Raw genomic sequence first — 20418 nt, 5'->3', positions numbered from 1 at the left:
CCCAAGGGCTTGTTTGACATATTTGATGGAAATGAATTTATAAAGAAACATATTTTCATTCATTCTTTTATTTTAAATGAGTATATTTCATGTATTTTTCTTTCATTTAAAATGTGTATGGTTGTACCATACATGATGGTACAGTTCTAAGCTTGATATTGTGTACTATGGGATAACATCACAGACATGGTTACTGCTTATGATTTAGTCCAGTGTAACCCACAGTTCAACCATTATGATTTATACTGTTTACATATGTATACTGTTTACATACATGTACATAACTGTACCATTATTGTTACTTTGCCTTTAAAAGTTTTTTTTTTAACATAAATTTCTTTTCAAAGGAAATGATCTTTACTGTAAATGAAAAGTTAGTAACCTTGCCAAAATTAAAGCTTAACTGTAAGCATACATGGAATAATATTCTTGTTCTCCAATTGGCTTAGAAGTTCTCTTCCCCTTATGGAGTGAAATGACTCCCAAAGTCTTCTGTCCTCTTCCTCTGTTGACACAGGGTCTTATCACTCATATTTTTCTAATATGAGTGAAAAGGCTTCATTTGATACTGGATTGTGGGTTATATCTTGATGTTATATAGGGCACATGTCCCTGTCCCCCCTACTAAAGTCATCTCATACGTGTACCATGCTTTGGAAGACTGTGTAGCCCATTGACTTGGGAGAAAATAACATGGTATCTCTGACCTCATTCAAATGGGCTATTTTTTCATACCATCGTTAGCTCAGAGCTAAGTGTATAATTCCAGTGTTTACAGAAGTAGGACACTTTCAGCATTTAAGCGATAAGGTCACAAATCTACTATGTATGGAGGGAACACACACACCATACCAAAAGCATTTTAAGGTATCCATATCCTTAGTTTTATGCTTCACATTGAATATGCTCTGATTTGATCCCTCTGCTTTGAACCCTTCTATATATATTATAGGTGCTGCTGTTTCAAGACCAGAATTATGGTCTTCACTATGAATACACCATCCCATCAGACCCTCCTCCAGAGAATCAGAGCTCCAAAGCACCTGAACCCCTTTTCATGTGGACACACACAGGCTGGGAAGATTGCGATGCCACATGTGGAGGAGGTGAAGGATTTTTCATTATCCATCTTTCCAAAATAGCTGTTTTCCAATTAACTGTTGACAGTTAAGACAGATCCATAACCCCTTATCTAAAATTTCAAACTCCATGAAGGATTGGAAATTGAAAGTTTTTTGAAACACATTTCATGTCTAAATGCCTGAACTATTTTGTAGCAAAATATGGCATGAATTAAAGAAAGGCTGTTTGCAGTTGTTACATATCTCACTCAATATGATTACTCACTGCATTGCTTTTCATCAATATTAACACTTACGGGGGGTGCCCTGTACATCATGCAGGTTGTTATATGATATTCATACACTTTTATTTTTACTTGGGACACTATGTCATTTAGAGTTCAGACAGATGAGAAAAAAACAAACAAACAAAAAACATATTAAAATAAGTAACCAGAAGACTAAGTGGAGTGGATTCCAGAGAAAATGGCGTGTGATGAATTGAAGAAAGGACCCACGGTAACAGGAAATGTTGAAAGAATAAAGCAGAGAAATGTGGCATTAACTGGAGAGGAATATGCGTCAAAGAGTTTATTGTTTTTTTAATAGGGAGAATTATACATGATTGCTTGCCAGTGTATGTTTTCTAGAACAGAACAGAACAGAAAACTAGTGATGCAAAGGAGAGAACAAAACATTTCTGGAGTAATGTCTTAAGTTGGCAAGGTGGATGGAATAGAATAGGGCTTCAGAAAGAAGTATAGATAGCCTAGTAACAGGAGAAAAGACAGTATTTTGAACAAAATCAGTTGTTGGAAACTTACGGTGGTACTCCTTTTGGTTGATTCTATTTTTATCAAGATAGTCCATTCTTCTGAGACTAAAGGTGGAAAAGATGTTGGAATTTTGAAAAGAGAGGAAATGTGAGGTGGTCACTTAAGAGAAAAAGAAAAGGAATGAAATGGTACTTGTTTTGACCATATGGTAGCACTGATGGTCCATCTGAAGTTGAAGTTCATGAATTCAGCTTGACACTTATGTCAGAATGGTACATTACCCTCCAGGTATGTATAGCATAGAGACGTACTTGTGATGTAAGTTTTGGAATTGCCATGTGAGTATAATAAAAGGAGAATACGTTTGACCTGGGGTTGTATGTAAGGAGCTGAAAATGATTGACCATGGAATTTAGTTGTATACAGAGAAAAGCAAAGATATGAAGGACTTAAAAGACAGTCAAATCGTGGTAGCACTAATGAATTTTAGGGCCTGATGGGGTTAAAGAACGTTTAGAGTCAGAAGACTTTTAGACTTAAGAAGAGGGCTGGAATTACAGGAGATGGTGACAGAAAATAGAGCTGAGAGTATAGAGGGGATATGTATGTGAAGTTGCTCAGTCATGTCCGACTCTTTGCAACCCCATGGACTGTAGCCTACCAGGCTCCTGCCTCCATGGGATCCTCCAGGCAAGAGTACTGGAGTGAGTTGCCATTTCCTTCTCCAATAGAGGGGATATAGTTATTAGTAATAACAAGACCAGGAGAGTTAGTGGCTTCAGTGAAGTGAAAGGACACATCTTTGGGACGAGAAGAGAGCCTGGAACTGAGAGTCCTTGGTGTTGAAGAATCATTCAAATGACTATAGTAATTACAAAAAGAATTATGTTATTGGATAGCCAACAAGGACCTATTGTATAGTACATGGAACTCTGCTCAATGCTATGTGGGAGGGGTGGATGAGAGGGGTGTTTGGGGGAGAATGGATACATGTATATGTATGGCTGAGTCTCTTCGCAGTTCACCTGAAACTATGACTACATTGTTAATTGGTTATACCCCAATACAAAAGTAAAAGTTCAAAAAAAATTTTTTTTTAATGTATAGGGAGCAGTATTAGAAAATAGAACAATAATCCAGGAGCTTAAACTCTTAGAGTGAAAAGAGAGATTGATCCAGGGGTTGGTGTTTGGCTGCATCAAGAAGGGGATGGCACCGCATGGCCTGCCCCAAAGCTGTATGTTTAGGAAGAAGGGGGAATGGTCTGCCTCTAGATGCAAAAGTATGGAGTGTAAGCAAGAAAATGGCCACCCCACTGGCAACCATGGAGAAAGCAAGAAATGGTTTCTTCAGGAGACAGGAGAAAAAGGTACCGGGAACATCCAGAGTTTCAGAGACAGGGGAGTAGCTGCTTTTGCAAGAGCACTTGGAGCTCTGGGACTCTCCCCTGGAACTCTGGAACTCCAGGAACACACAGCCCCAGAGTAAAGGCAGTGTGGTAGGCCAGGAAGGGGAAGATTATACAGAGCAGGCTTTGCTCCTGGGGGTTATAGAGTAATTATAACAAAAGAATTTCTAGTCACAATTTAAAAGCTTGTAGCAGTCATCCTTGCCACAATGGAATTTTCATTGGCCATAGTTCTTCAGGGCCCCGTTATCACCATGTGACTTCGATCCTGTCTCCTCTGGTCCTCTCCTGCTGATGCCCCCACGTACACCCAAATTCCTGTGCTTCGACTTCACCCATTTCTTACTGATGCCAGGGCCCATAGCACTTAAGGGGCTCTGCTTCACATCCCCTCTCCATAAAAAAGCAAACCACAGATAGAAACAAACATTTAAAGTGAAAATTCACAGAGTTCTTTCTTCCTTAGTATAATTCAGACAAGAATGACCAGCCACCGTCCCATGGTGGGTCATGAGGAAACTGAGCAATGAAAATGTTGCTGGTTCCTATTACTGCACCGAAAGGCAGTCATTAAAATCTGTTTACATTTGAGACTCTAGACAGGAAAATGTTTGTCCAGTGAATTTTATTATCCTCATTTTTTTTTCATTCTGCTGTAATTGTGGTCTAGTAAAAGCTTCAGAAGTAAACATACAGAACTTGTCAGTCTTCAGTTTAAACAAGAAAATTTGGGGGGTTAATTTTTTTTTCCCCAAATCATACAGCCTAGAATATATTTTGTCACTTGCTAGGCTTTAAGAAATGGAAGTTCAGTATAAGTTACTTTAGGTTCAAAGTCAGACGGGCTTTTAGATATTCTTAAGCATGACTGTGTAATTATTAATGTGAGAAAATCGAAGTGCATAGAAATTAAGTGCTTTTGCACGGTCACATGTCCAGTGGGAGTGGAGCCAAAATTAGAATCCAGAACTCCTGAGTTCAGATCTTCTTTCCTCTTTGTCATACACTTCCTTCAGGAACAGATCAGTGATTTAGTGATTTCATCCCACAAAATATAGCATGTCCCTTAAAAAGATTACATAGGTTTTCTTTGGATTCAAAGAGATGTTTTATTTAATCTGTTAAATACAAAGTTAGCTATGTCCTTACTTTTATTTCAAACGGCTTATTTTATAAAAGTCCTAATTATAAGCAACTTCTATATGACTTGCACTTGAACAGACCTTCTCTCTCAGATCTGTTCCATTGTGTTTAGCCAACAGTTTTCAATTATCTCTGACTATGTTAATAGAATGTATATTCATTTCAGTGCCAAAATGTTTCTGGGCATTTGGATATTATTTTCCTTTGCAGTTCATAAATAAAGTGGATGGACAGGGTTTCAAGAATCGCATCATTTCTGACTCTGTTTTGTCGATTTTATAGCCAGAAAGAGCTTTGTAACCTTTCAGCATATTCATGAATTAAATGAAAGTAAGTTCAAAGCACAGAACATTGGAAACAGATTCAGGCAAAATTTATCTTCAGCAGCAAAGAAGAATAATAGGACGATTCTACTTCATAGAAATATTAAGCAAAAAAGAGCAAATAAATTATCACAGGGCAGTATACAATTTCAGTGTTTGACATAAGGTGTTTTTTTTAACACAATTTTAAGGAACTACATTCCAGCAATAAGTGGGAACAATTAATGTTTTTTTTAAATACCTAGTTTTCAGTAGTTAAATTTTTATTATCATGATCTTTTATATCAGTATCTCTAAGTTTCAAAATAACCCATTAGAGTTCCTTTATTATGTGTCTATTAATTTATTGATACAAGTTATTAAAAGAAAAGTCTGAGATATAAAATTTTCTTCTTTTAGAAGAAATATTACTTTAGAATACCCAGTAATGCTGATGATCTTAAGTAAATTTTTCCAACAGTTTTTAACATGTACACTTTTCATCACAATCTTGCAAATTCGAATCATACTCCTAGAAAACTTCGAATAGATGTATCACTTTGTACTTCAGCAACTGATCATTGATATTGGTCCTTTTATTTTCAAACATCTTAAAACATATTTGTGAAGTAAATATTTACTTTGCGTTGGTGTTCTAAGATATCTAAAAAATCTTTGAAGGAATGTTTTAAATTTATTTTGGCACCTCAAAAGTACAGGTCAGTGGATAAAGGATTTTTTTTTTAATAAAAGGTTGTTTGAAATGGTCTTGATCTTCAGAGGCAGCAGCGATCTATAATTCCATAATACCTGAAGGTTTTTTTGTGAAATCCGCATTCTGCATACCACATACAGTAACTGCATTACTCTAAGTCTCATTTTTAATCTAGTAGGTGAATTAATGACATAAAACCTAGAATGAAGGCCCTCAAATTTAATAACCTGTTTTGAAATAAATGAAGAGTTAAATATGCTTTTAGAAAATCTGAACAGATACACTTTGAAAAGGGAAAAAACAAGTCAACATTCCACATTCTTCACATTAATCCAAATCCTGCTAACTTACGACTTTTATGCTGTTCGCCTTCCATTGTGATATCCTCTAGACACGGCTCTCCTAGGCCATGGCCAGAGTCCCTGGATGCACCCAAGCCTTTGGGTCCAAACTGAGGCAATATCTCAGTACACAAATGCCTGTATTTTATTAAGGGTGCTGGGTTTTTCTGTTTTTCCCTTTCACAGGCACTTTGCCTGTACCAATGTAAATGTTATTAGCCAAAGAAAATGCACCAAAATGTATGTTTGCTCTTCTCTGCATTATTTGGATTCAATAATATTTCATGTCATTTCATGTCCTACTTTCTTTACTTAAATTAATAGGAACAGTTATATTCATGTAAACTCTTTATAACCTTGAATTGTAACACCTAAATGATAATCCATTTGTTTGATTTGCTATATATAATTATTCCCCATAATTGGTCATTGAGTTTGCAAATGATTTTTTTACCATTTTAGGAAACACGGTGTTGAGATGAACCTCTTACTGTGGCAAGTTCTTTGGGCTTGAATTACGTGTTTATATTTCATTTAGTGATCCCTTTACCAATACCGATTGTACTTGTACTTTTGCTGAATAATTCAGAGATGAGTACTTTTTGTTTTTAGAGAATTTACTGTCCTCCCTGGTAGGGGTTAGATAATAATAAAAGCACCATACAGAGTATGTATGGAGAGCTGTAGAAAGCCTTCCAGGGATATGCATAAGTGCAAAGGCCCTGGGGTTAGTGGGAATGTTTATTAGTCAGGTACAAAATATGAGAATCAAGCTGTGGGAAATTATTTGACAAAAAAGGTAGAAGCCAGTTTGTGAAGATGTTAGGCACTCAAAATATAAAGACTGATGAATTACACACCAGATATGAAGTTGTTTGATATTCTCAATAAGAGAACAAACAGGTCTTGTCGCTTATCTGGCCTCAGTTTGCCCCTCTGTAAAATGGGCCTGATATTCCCTACCCTCAGTTCCTCACACATAAGGGTGCCGTGGCAGCAGACATTCAGCTTCCTTAGCAGAAAGGTGTGGTGTTCTGGAAGGTTACTGGATCTGCTTGAAGAGGAACAGTAAAAAGAAGGGAAAATGAAGCCCACATCAGTTGTTTCATCTTGTTGCTTGTTAACAGGAAAACAAAGCAAAGACTCTTTCCTGTTTCTGAGACAGAGAGGCCAGACCAGTTAAAGTGTTAGGCACTCAAGTTAAATTTCACTTGAAAGTTAGGGGATACTGTTTAAATTTTTGTGTGTATGTAAATGACAAGATCAGTTAGGAACAATACAGAATGCTTTTTTTTTTCATTAAAATAAAAATGAAATTATCCTATTAATGTTAAGCCCAAACCGTGTGGGGAAAAAATGTTTTATAGAAATGTAAGAAGAATGACTAAGAATGAAAGGACATGACATGATTTTAGAACCTGCTCAAATTAAAAAATGTATGCTGGAAAAATAAGCAGCCATCTACGTTCTACTCAGAGAAAAGACCTTTTTCCTCATTTAATTATTTTTACTTTTGGCTTAGTTGCTTGCTAGTCATTGTTAGTATAATTAAAAATTATAAGAGAAAATTGTGAAGACAAATGAATACATATAGTCTCTTTCATATAGAGTTCCCCAATTTTAGTAAAAAGTTTGGAATGTACTTACCTTTCTATGGATGATATGTTGAATAAATTGTGGTTCATTCACAGCAGGAATTACCAGTTGGCAATAACAAGGAACAAATGATTGATAGAACTATAAAGATGAGTCTCCAAGGGGATCATGCTGGGTTGAAAAAAATATCAGTCCCCAGTAGTATGATATTTTCAAAACATTCTTGAAATGAAAAAAATCATAGAGATGGAGAATATGCTAGTAGTTGCCAGGACTTAACTGACTGGTGGATGGTAGGGGAAGTGAGTGTGGCTCTAAAAGGGTAACTGAGGGATTCTTGCGGGGGTGGAAATATTGCTCATCTTGACAATATCAATGTCAGTCTTTTGCCAGGGATGCTGTAGTATAGTCTTGCAAGTTACTACCATTGCGGGGAACTGGATAAAGGATATTCAGATCCTCTTATTTCCCAAAGTAGATGTGGGTAAAAAATTATTTCAAAATTAAAAAGTAAACTTTTCAAAAAAAAGTTTGAAATGTCTTATAACATGTAGAGAATTTCACTTATGCATCCTGAAATACTCAACCTACTCCTCAAACTGTTTCCTCGTACATGATGCAGGTTTTAGAAATGTGATCTACCTGAGTGAAATAGCATTCTATTAAAAATAGCCATTATACCAGCTTATCTCTGAGACTGGAAAAGAAGGAACATAACATAATATCTAGTTTTTGTTAACTGTCTTCAGAGAACAAAGAATCAGTAAATAAAAATTACCCTTCCTTTTAAAATTTTGCCCAAATTTGGTGATAAGATGAATTCGTAATGGTTATTGTATTTTGTTTATAATTAATTTAGAACATCAAAACAGATTTCCCCAACAATAATTTAGTGGGAATGACCCAGAGATGAAGTTAATTGCCATAAAGCAAATAATACACTGTCAACAGCTTGCATCTACTCAAGATTCAGGCAGGAGGCCAGTTACTTCATCACTTTTCTGTTCGTCCCTTGGTTCCACAGTATTGGATGCATTGTAAATACTGCTATTAGATGCTAGAATGGAAATTTCCTGTGTTGGCTGGGACATAAAAATATATAAAAGAAAAAAATCAAACAATAACATTTCCATATGGCCTTAGGATCCTGGTTGTATTTTCATAGGCATAATGTGACTGTAGCTGAGCATTAGATTTTTTTTCCCCCTTGATTCTTTTGTTTTTGTTCAATGAAATTTTTTAAAAGTAGGGCTAAACCCTCTTCTGTCTGCCAAAAAACTTACGATGTGAGCTTATTTGCTGCAGTGTGGATGGAAATGTCCCAATTCTTATTCACACAGCTTCATATTTTGTTAGAACACCAGTAAGGCACTCCATGTATTGGTGCCAATACCTGTTTCTCTTTTGATGTATCAGTACTTGAAAGATTTTTGTCATTAGCTCAGTATGTCACCTCTGGGCCAGCACAACTAAAGTTAGATGCTTTCTGAGTAAAGGAAAAAATGCAGTATAATTAGCTCCAAGTTATTCATTCCGTGACTACAGTGAATTTCAGCAAAAGCTTTCTGGATATTGTCTGTTTGTCATCCTTCTGTGCCATGGTTGTGAAAAGCATTAAATTTAAATTAATTTAGAGAACTTCATCTATTCTGTGAAAGAGTGCCTTATGACTATGAGGTTTTAAATTAGATTTTAAAACAAATATTTCAAAAAAAGCAACATTGATTTTAATCCTGCTTTTAGGTAAGCATCATTGTCATGTAGAAATAATACATACATATGCTAGCATTATACAAAATTTGTGTACTATCTATTCATTTTATGGGTCAGGTCATAAAAGAGCACCTGAAGCATAGGGAAACTAGGCTGATGTTGACCAAAAATCTCCTGAGTTCTCACATTTAGGTAACTGCTACCTAGTAAGGCTGGTTTTCTCTGTGAAGAAAATGTAACATTGTAAGTCATTTCTGCTTCTCTGAGTTTCCTAATTATTACTGCATGACAGTCATAGGACCCTAACTAATGGGCCTTTCAATAGTGACACAAAGACTTGTGATTTTTTTTTTCTTAATCCTCATGACCTGTCTGGCTTTACAGTTATTGACTGATTTAATTATTTTTATAGGGTCAAACAAGTTACATTAGATTATTAAATCCTATATAGATATTTAGACTGTTTTAGGAAAACAGAATCAGCACATATGTAGTTGGCTTTTTCAGTGTAAGATGAAATAATATAAGTGTTGTCAAGTAAGAGTGCTTGCAAAGTTCTGAGTGAAATGGGTATCACATACAAATAGTCATTTTTACCTCTTATAATCAAACTTCATCTTACCAGAGAAAGGAAAAAAGCCCATTTTCTAAAATCTTGTGAAAAATGGGAAAACCGCCATGGTTTTTCTTAGAGAACAGGATAATCATTAGGGAATGAGTATTTCTTGAATTCTTGCGTTCTTTACCAAAAGTGACAAAAAAGATTTGAGTTATACTCAAAATAAGCTTACCTCCTAAAACTTACCCCCGATGGTGTACAGCCAGATGATAAAATGTTCACACATTTATATGAGTGTTTATGTGCTTTTGTGACAGCACAGAGACTTTATAAAAATACAGCTTTCCACCACTGAATGCTAAAAGATGATACAGTCCTTTATAAGTGTCTTTAATTAATGTCTTACCAACTTATGCTACCATAATCTTTTTGTATTATAAAGCTTGCCATTTAGTTGCTAACAATTAAAAAAATTATTATTCATCTTACTGAAGGCTAGAGATACATTTTGTTTTGCAGATTATAAATAATATCATCTTCATTGATCTAATCTAAAATTTGTATGAAATATGAAAAGTACAAGCCTAAGAACACCTCCTAAATCCATCACATAGAGGCCTATAATAACAGTTCTTTCTATGTTTATTTGCTCTTTTCAGGAGAAAGGAAAACAACAGTGTCTTGCACAAAAATCATGAACAAAAATATTAGCATTGTGGATAACAAGAAATGCAAGTACTTAACAAAGCCAGAGCCACAGATTCGCAAGTGCAATGAGCAGCCATGCCAAACAAGGTAAACCTGTCTCCCCACTCAGTAAGGAATCACAGTTTCTTAAAAGCAGTGCAATGTGTTGTGTACCAAAATGAAAGGCTTTGAATAAGCAAGGTCTAAGAAAGGAGAAGGCAGTGGCACCCCACTCCAGTACTCCAGCCTGGAAAATCCCATGGACAGAGGAAACTGGTAGGCTGCAGTCCATGGGGTCCCTAGGAGTCGGACATGACTGAGCAACTTCACTTTCACTTGCATGCATTGGAGAAGGAAATGGCAACCCACTCCAGTGTTCTTGCCTGGAGAATCCCAGGGAAGGAGGAGCCTGGTGGGCTGCCATCTATGGAGTCACACAGAGTCAGACACGACTGAAGCAACTTAGCAGCAGCAAGAAAGGTGCGCAATCAACTCTAGGAAATGAGTGTTGGAGAAGCAAGGCTAGGCTTGATGTCCACTTTATCTATTGTTCACAGTGTGAAAACAAGTCCTAACTGAATAAGGAAGGAGTAGTTAAAATTATTTGGTAACCTGTTGGTCACCTCTTCAGAAATCTGATTATTTGGCTGAATTCAACTACTCATTCCTAAATTCTCCAAAATGGTATGTTAGGACCTGCCAATGATGATATAAACCAAAGTGGGACTGACCAGGACCCAGTCCCTGACACAGCAATGAGAGCATTTGGTCCTTCCAGCCCCCAAGTTTAGATTCTCACTTCTTTGCCCCAAAGACAAACTGTTTGATTCTTGTTCTCTGATCACCAGATTCCTGACCTAGGTCCAAGTTATTAGAAAATTGGTTCCTTTGGTCCCCTGTGACTTTCTCAGTGAGTAATAAGCAACAAAGCAGGCAAGAAACCCATGAGTAGGAGATAGAACAGCCCATGCTGAGCAGCTTAAAGTGATGTAGAAGGAAGGATACCCCTTAGTAACCAGCAGAGATGGGTGAATGGAACCTAAGCATGACTTTGGAGCAGGCTCGCAGCAAGGCTGTGCAGAATGGTTTCTGGCACAGGGCTCCTGAAAAATCACTGTGCTCTCATATAAAAATTGATATTGGGCTTGAGTGGCCCCAGTGTCATTCGTCCTCACAGCTTTGAAGGATAGAGTGACAAAAAGAGTCTGAGGCTGACTTGATTTCTCTAGAATCTGGAAACAGAGATTTTTATTCTATCCTGACACTCAGAGATCTGTTGAAGCTCCGTGAGTTAGGGCATATGCATGAGTTCTTAGGGAGTCACGATTGATCTCCTGTCCCAGTAGTTTCTGCAGTGGAGTCACAGTGAATGTATACATCCCACAACTCAGATATTCAGAGAACTCGTAGCTTTGGGGCGCTCTCTAAGATAAGCTTCCTCGTGACCTTCCACCACAATGTATGGGGAGCTAAAGGAGAAGGAGCGGGAGAGCTGCCAATTAACTATATTTAGGCTTTTTCTGTCTTCAGTAATCTCTCTGGGAATTAGTGTCACACAGGCTAATGCTCAGTTCTTCTGGTTTCTCTTTTCCCCTCCACCTTCCCCCATCAGATGTAGCACCACATCCAAGTTCCCTCTGTTTCTGGCTTATTGCAAAACTATCCATATCTGGCTCATGCTATGTTAATGAGGGAGAAGGCAATGACACCCCACTCCAGTACTCTTGCCTGGAAAATCCCATGGATGGAGGAGCCTGGAAGGCTGCAGTCCGTGGGGTCGCTGAGGGTCGGACACGACTGAGCGACTTCACTTTCACTTTTCACTTTCATGCTTTGGAGAAGGAAATGGCAACCCACTCCAGTGTTCTTGCCTGGAGAATCCCAGGGATGGCGGAGCCTGGTGGGCTGCCATCTATGGGGTCGCACAGAGTCGGACACGACTGAAGCAACTTAGCAGCAGCATGTTAATGAGAGCTTAAATAATTTGGATAATCTTGTCTTCCTCTACAAAGCTGAAATTTCAAGACTTGCTTTTCTGTAGACTCAGTATATTTAAGGTATCAAAAGCTGATTACTACTTTTTCTTTCCTTTGCATTTGTGCTCTAACAGTCCTACCCTCCTCCCTGACAGGGAAAAACATGTTCCTAAAGAATAGAATATTAATATGTAAAAGAATATCCAAAAGAAAAAAGTATACTAAAGTACTTTCAGTAATGCTTAACAGTCCCTTTGCTCCAGCCAGACTATATTCTTTTAATCCTAACTCTGTGGGTGAACCAATTAAGTGTTTTTGTAAGGCAGGGTACTAATCAACAGAAAGGGTGACCTAGGGAAATATTGTTGCCTAGAGTCAGGTCCTTGGTTCTTTTTCATTCATTGCTAAGCAGATAGATACAGAAGCTAAATTTTTAGCTTTTGCCTCGTCAGCTAAAGAACTTGGATTTTTTGTTGTTATTATTACTATTCCTAAGAATTATCTTTTTTGTTTTCATCCCTTTTAATAGACATCAAATGCTACTTTATCTTGTGTTAAATAATTTATTAAAATGTTTCAAAACAGCATTTGTTTTATATACCATGTAGCTTTCCCATCTGGGTCAAAGAGCAGTGGCTTTTTCTGGTCTGTTGGGAACATTGAATGAACTGGATTTGAGGACTCTAGAACATTTTGTCACTTCCATACTGGGTCTGTGAAGAATCGGAGTATAAAGTACAGGCCAGTTATTGTTCATTCACTGACCTCAGCTATCTTGGGGGGGGAAAATGCCTTGATAATGACTTGGTAAAATGAATGGTTTTAAAAGGCCAGTACATTTCTGAGTGAAAAATTTTTTCAGCTGGAGACTGGAATCTCTCTTTTTGTTAGAGATTATTGTCTACTTTCCCTTGGAAAAGGAGGTGGTGTATTTTAACCACCAGGAAGCGATGTCAGTGAGGTTAACCAAAATATTGAAAAGCAATAAATGGATGCGGCAATTATGAGGACTCATCACAGGAAAACTTGCCAAGACTTATTGCCATAGCACAAGTTTCATTCCTCTTGCTTTTTTTCCCCCACTATGGTGAGAAACATTCTAATTACTATTGACATTTATTGAAAAAGTCACCAAATAGCCTGATGTAACCTTGTGCACCATATAGAAAATACACTGATGCACTAGATGTGTAAGCAGTAGTCTTGCAGATAAGAAAATGAGATAATTCCAAATTAGATGAATTATAAGATACAAAATGTTACCCTTCACTACAGTGTGTTGCATATTTTTGTCCTTATTTTTCAGCAGTTTTCCAAGGAATGAAAAAAGTGACTTTTTATTGTTGCACTATGGATCTCTAAAATTTATTTTATTTTAAAAATTTGAGATTTCATGAAATTGTAAATACTTCTGTTTTCAGTACTGTCTTCTATAGTTCCATGGTTGGTTCCCTAGTTTAGGGGCAAGACATATAGATGCGTTTATATTGTTCTTATAGCCTAGGTATTCTTGTGGGGAAAGATGAAGCAGAAACTGAAATAAACTTGGAAGATAAATATTCACTTTAGGAAAAATCCGCTAGGGGACTCCATAGCAAACTGGTAGGTCTGCATCATACTTGGTAGACGAGCAGACAGGAACTTTCTTAGAGGCAATATTGGAGTGCAAATGTTATTGTGATGTTTTCTTCTATTTTAGAAATAGGAGCTTAGACTCATTTAGGATTGAGCCATTATACAGATGCAAAAACTAGATGGCATGAGCGTGTGACTTCTCAAACTTTGGAGCATTGCCACAAGCCAGGTGACAGAGGGCAGAGGATAACAGAGTCCTTGTGGGATGGATGGAGAAAGTACTCCAGGAGGAAGGGTCTTGGACCTGGATGTTAAGGATCTAGGCTGCGGATGCCTCAGAAATAAGTTCCATAAGGTGAAATAGAAAGGTCTAGAAGTCAGTTGAGCATATGGTTTATGTTCTAAGATAAACATAGAGAAATATAAGAATAATTATAAATATCTCTGATATATATTTAGAACATACTATATACTCAATGCCTTTTGTATGTCAGACACTACGATAATAAACACTAACAAATGAGAAACATGGAACCTTAGCAGCTGCTAAGTACTGTTTCACGAATATGGATAGTAAGGAACCCAGCATGACGCTCATGGCTTCTGATTGCCCTGTGCTATAGTGTTATGTAGATCATTTTGTAAGGGATTTAAGTCCCCCTATGTGCATACGTGCTAAGTCGCTTCAGTCATGTCTGACTCTTTGTGAACTTATGGACTGTAGCCCACCAGGCTCCTCTGTCCATGGGATTCTCCAGGCAAGAATCCTGGGGTGGGTTGCCCTGCCCTCCTCTAGGGGATCTTCCCAACCCAGGGACTGAACCCATATCTCTTATGTCTCCTACACTGGCAGGTGTGTTCTTTCCCAGTAGCACCACCTGGGAATCCCAAAATCCCCCTATAAGGTTATCTAAATAATCCGAAAGCCCCAGAGGGCTTTTTTTTTTTTTTTTGACAGGAATCATGCAGATACCAAATTTTATGAATCACTTTTCTGTCATAGGCCTTGGTTCCTTCCTGAAATAAATTTGGGGAGGTGTTTGAATGAGTGGTCCTCAGGGTTGATCCCAGTTCATTAGAAATGGAAGTGGCATAGAGATGTATCACTGCCCATAATGGTTGTTTGGAAAAAGGATCTTCATCTATGTATTAAAATACATATGAATTGGCAGAATCAGTGAAATCTGAGAATAATATTGGAGTCCTGAGAACCTCTAAAATCAGCTCACTTTGCATGTAGCCTATCACTTCGATGCTAATGATCACATTGTAACAAGATATCAGCTAGCCTAAAGAAGCGACTTTGGCCCTCCCTGGAAGGTCCACCCCAGACACAAAAACATGGTTGCAGGTGATGGGCATAATACGTTAGTGATTGCTTCCCCCAGGTAAGTGGGGTTCTCCAAGACAGGCTTCTTTTATTTGCTAATACCTGCACGAGTCCCCTTGTGAGGTAGTCGGCAGTCTCATTTCAGTTTCTGACTCCACAACCTTCTAACCTTAGAGAAGTCACTACACCTCCCCTTGCCTCAGTTTCCCTTCTGTAAATGCCCACAGAAGTTGTAGAACTTAACAGGTGGGGTTATTGTGAAGGTTCTAAATGCAGAGAATAGGAACAAACTCATTTATGTTAGCAATTTTATTCTTGTTAGATCCCTCAATATGGCAATAGGACAGGCAGTAGCCAGCAAAGCATGCAATATGACAGGGCCTGAGTCTGATAAGTCCTTTGAGATTCTAATAAGAGCAAGGCTCTGAGATAAGAAGTATGGAGAATTCAAAGCAATAGAAAGCCTTGGTGTTGTAGGAAAAAACTCAAATACTAGTTAAAAAAACTACAGTGGTATAAACTTAATGTATTGCATTCTGCTAATTCTAACCATGTCAAAATATACAGTAAGTAGATATCTTTTAGTTTGTCTCACTGACTCTTGCTTCACTTTTAGATGGATGATGACAGAATGGACCCCCTGTTCACGAACTTGTGGGAAAGGGATGCAGAGCAGACAAGTGGCCTGTACCCAACAGCTGAGCAATGGAACCTTGACCAGAGCCCGGGAGAGGGACTGCACGGGGCCCAAGCCTGCCTCCGCCCAGCGCTGCGAGGGCCAGGACTGCATGACCGTGTGGGAGGCGGGCGTGTGGTCCGAGGTACGGTCTCTGCCCCAATGCTTCTCCGCTTTCTTCTGCCTTTCTGGCTCTCAGCCTGTGTAAGGTTGTATTGTATCAAAATCAGAGTCTCTCTGCATGGCAGTTTTAATACTGTTTATTGATTTTTCTGGTGATAAAAGGAATACATTTATTTCAAATAATTTTGAAAGTAGGAAAAAACCGATTTACTCTTTATACTGTGAATATTGTAATAAAATCATGAGCATATATTGTGTACATTTTAGAATCCAGATTTTTTATTTCTGTGCCATAAGTATACTCTATAGTGGGCACATATGCAAATGCACATTGACTCATTGTATATCTCTGAGCATTTAGAAGAGAACGGAGAAGAAAGGATATTAACACTTACCAGTCATTTCTTGTGAACAGGGCTTCTGTTTTTACCTCATAGTTAGTAACTTTTTGATATTTAATCACCAATGCAGAAAAGTTAAGTTTCACCATTTTATAATACTTTAGCTCAGAGAAATTAGTTTACTCAAAGTCCTACTAAGTGCTGGACCTGAGATTTGACCTCAGCACTACCTAACACCGCATATGTACCCACCAGCTTATAACGTGTAGCATACAGCTTTGACCCATGCCAAACTGTTTGCTTATTTTGTTATCAGGGTACATGTCTTCTCATGATGATTAACACCAGTTGTTACTTATATTTACTGGCCGCTCCAAAGCATTTTAGGCGGGCTTGTGGGTGCATGCACACGAACACCCTCACACTTGCATATGAATATATGTGTGCAAAGACACATGTGCATGCACACCCATAGCCGAAACATTCATATGCTTGATTTCAAAATATTAGTTGGGATGTAAAAATGACAGACTGAAAATGCCAAGCTGCATTTCAGCAAGTAGCCATTCGTTTGAAAATTGAGGACAGAGTAGCTTAGATAATAAGGTTTGGGGATATTCTTCAGTTAACCCAACCCCCCATCCCCCCAAAAAAACACACTAGCAAATAGTATATCTTTCTCTTGTCTTATTTCTGAGCTTTACTAGCCTTTTCAGTAGAGACTCCAAGAGCATAGCCTTCCAGGTCCTCAAAGCCCTGGCGGAGCTGAAAATGGTAGAAAAGGATGAAGAAGGGGGTTGCAAACTGAACACCTCAGGGACAGAGGGGTCTGGACAGAATATCCAGACAGGTGGTGGCTGCCAACACGGAGCATTAGAACAAGTTATGCTGGATTAATAAATGTTTCATTCATTAAAAAAAAAGATTTTGTTGAAAAGATCCTTCATCATGTATGATGTATATCAGTTTTACATCAAAATGGATCAGTTCAGTCTGGAGAAACGATTCACATGAACATCAGAGAAACAGAAATACCCTACCTTCATCTTAAGTGTAACACTTTTGCAAACTCTTCAGGAGGGATTAGGTCAGAAATGTTCTAACATACAGATTTTTGGCACCAGATGGGAGAAATAATATGTCTCAAAGTAATATACCAATTTTTAAAATGTCTCTTTTGTTTTTATTTAATATAAAAATTGAATTTATAGAACAGGATTAGTTTCCATTGGAAAAAATGTGCTAAGTCACTTCAGTCGTGTCCGATTCTTTGCAACCCCATGGACTGTAGCCTGCAAGGCTCCTTTGTCCATGGGAGTCTCCAGGCAAGAATACTGGAGTGGATTGCCATTCCCTTCTCCAGGGGATCTTTCTGACCCAGGGATCGAACCCTCATCTCCTGTGGCTTCTGCTTGCTGGCAGATTCTTTACCGCTGAGCCACCAGGGAAGCCCCATTGGAAAAAAAAAATTAATGTAAATATTAAAATACCAAATTACACATGTGGTCTGCCTTAAAGCTCAAGACATTTCAAATGCAAACTAAAAATTATGAGACAATGACTCATTTGTGCCAAATGTATTATATTTAAAATCTCATGAGTTCTATGCTTCAGTTTTCAGAAAAACAACTGCTGAAATCTGCGGCTACATCCTTGCTGTTTCGCTGTAGCTCTTTCTTTGGAACTTTTCCAGATATAAATATAAATTGGAGTTTTCAAGTTTTGCCATGTCTCTCATCCCTTCCTTCCTCTCAGCTGTCACACCCAATGGCATTTTGGTTCCTGTGTCCATATAATCAGTGCTGCACACTCTTGTAAGACTGGGAAGCTTTATACATGTTCCTTAATGGGGAGCACAAATGTAAAAGAGAAGGTCAGTTATATCCTATAGGCCTTATACCTGTTATATCACATCATTAATCAAGCATTAGTTATTCATGAGATGAACTGAATTTTTAAAACTGAATTATATTTTCAATCCAAACAACCATTTAGAATGATGATTTCTAGAAGTATATAATTATGTAAAGAAACTTTTGTTTTTACTACATATGCTCTGTTTTAACTTTATATCCTCTTAGAAATTGTCATTTTTTTACAAGCACTTCTTAAGGCTAACACAAACTAAGTCTTCACCAAAAGTAAAATGAATTTCCTTACATAATTATATATGATAATTTGATGTGTTATTAGGTTAGTGTTTACACTTTGACCACTGTTTATCTGTCTTTCATAAGCACTCACTGTGTTGTAGAGCTCTCTGTAGTAATGGTCCTGTGTTTCTGAAACCCATTCATTTCTAGCACTGTGCCTGAAGCACTGTCTGGCCTCTGATGCTAAGGCATAGCCTTCATTCTGGCCTTTGTGTAGCTGATAGGTGTATGAGAGATAAGAACCAGTTCCTAATGTAATTTGATCATCAAGTCTATATCTTCTAATCACCAGCTTTATCCACAGTCTCTGACGTTATTTTCCAGTGTTCGGTCAAGTGTGGCAAAGGTGTACGTCATCGGACTGTGAGGTGTACTAACCCTAGAAAGAAATGTGTCCTCTCCACCCGACCCAGGGAGGCTGAAGACTGTGAGGATTACTCCAAATGCTACGTGTGGCGGATGGGTGACTGGTCTAAGGTGAGAACCTTTCTGTACATTCTCAAAGTTTCCCTAATGTCAGCATTGCCCTGAGTACTATAACCACAGAGTATGAAGTGCAGGAGGCATAGGAGATAGAGGTAAGGTAGAGTATTACATATGTACGTGTGTAGCTGCAAAGTCAAGTCTGGCTCTTTGCGACCCATTGGACTATAGCCCCTGGGCTCCTCTGTCCATGAGGTTTTCCAGGCAAGGATGCTGGAGTGAGTTGCCATTTCCTCCTCCAGGGTATCTTCCCGACCCAGAGATAGAGCCCACGTGTCCTGCATTAGCAGGTGGATCCTTCACCACTGAGCCAAGAGTATTAATTACTAAGGTCCCAATCCTGTTTTTCTGTCTATGATAACGACTCTATAAAACTGTTCTAAATAATAAGTATCAGTAAGATAGAAATGTGTAAAGTACTGAACACCATTTTTGACACGAAGCTCTCGACACGTGTTATATATTATTATTGTTTTGCTGCTTGTATTGTTGATACTTATTTTGCTCAGAATATTTTTTGTATAAAACTTGCCTAGTGAGTAGAACACTAACAGATAAGTTCCTTTGAAATATAAGTAAGGTAGATAATGACAGAACCAAACAAAGAGAATTCCCATCTTAATATGTAAAGGATATTGTTTTCCCCACCATTATTTTGGATTGTACATAGAAGAAATTGAAAGGAGCAGAATTCTTGAAGTCCTTTAGTCAGATCAGGTAGACACAATTTCGTTCGCAGGTGAACAGTGAGTTTATTCATCTTAGTGGTAATATTTAAAATTTATGAATTAAGAACTTTATGGGTTATAGAAAATAGCTCAGATATGCACTCTAAAAGTATTAATAAATCCCATGTTTTTAGATACAATTCTGATCATATCTGAGTGAAAATAGCTGTCAAATACTAACTTTTAGAAGTTTTAGTCAGATGATCCCCTGTGCCTTGCTATATTGAACCTGTTATCATGGATCTAATGTTCTAAGGCTTACAGTAGACATAATAAATCTACTGTTATAAATTCCCTGCTGTATTACAAATGAAAAAAAAAAATGGTGCCTGCCATGGGGCCAGGCATGGGGGGGCAAGTGATAGCTGTTCATGAATAAACCTAAAGGATATTCTGGAAGAAATATTTTCATTTTACAACTTTCTTCGGTTAGTCAGCCTCCTTATTATTACTCAAAAAGAAATCCATGACATTTAAAATCTATTTTCTTATGATTTTTCATGCCTTTTTTCTCCAATGAAAGTTTGTATATTAACTTTGCATATGAATTCTCGCTGAACTATATTGTTTCCCTATCTTTGAACATTGGGACTCTACAAGGTACATTTGTCAACAATGTAAATCTGTCCCTGACTACCGAATTAGGAAATAACCCAATCCCTGCAGTTTTAGTTGGTGAACCATATAAGGAAACTTCACACTTCAGAGTAAGCAACTTTTAGACAAAAGAGA

The 20418-nt window shown here is 37.7% G+C and overlaps 1 protein-coding gene across 1 annotated transcript in view; it reads left to right on the top strand.

Moving 5' to 3' along the window:
* ADAMTS19 (ADAM metallopeptidase with thrombospondin type 1 motif 19) overlaps positions 1-20418 on the top strand; it is a 261502-nt gene that overhangs the window by 216227 nt on the left and 24857 nt on the right. Inside the window, exons 18-21 of the mRNA XM_068980968.1 lie at positions 953-1106; positions 10274-10409; positions 15799-16003; positions 18800-18952. Of these exons, the coding sequence (XP_068837069.1) occupies positions 953-1106; positions 10274-10409; positions 15799-16003; positions 18800-18952 (648 nt within the window). The remainder of the gene's footprint in view (positions 1-952; positions 1107-10273; positions 10410-15798; positions 16004-18799; positions 18953-20418) is intronic.

This window comes from Capricornis sumatraensis, chromosome 9 (assembly GCF_032405125.1).
Source record: "Capricornis sumatraensis isolate serow.1 chromosome 9, serow.2, whole genome shotgun sequence".
Taxonomy (NCBI): domain Eukaryota; kingdom Metazoa; phylum Chordata; class Mammalia; order Artiodactyla; family Bovidae; genus Capricornis; species Capricornis sumatraensis.
This window is presented reverse-complemented; position numbering and strand designations above follow the sequence as displayed.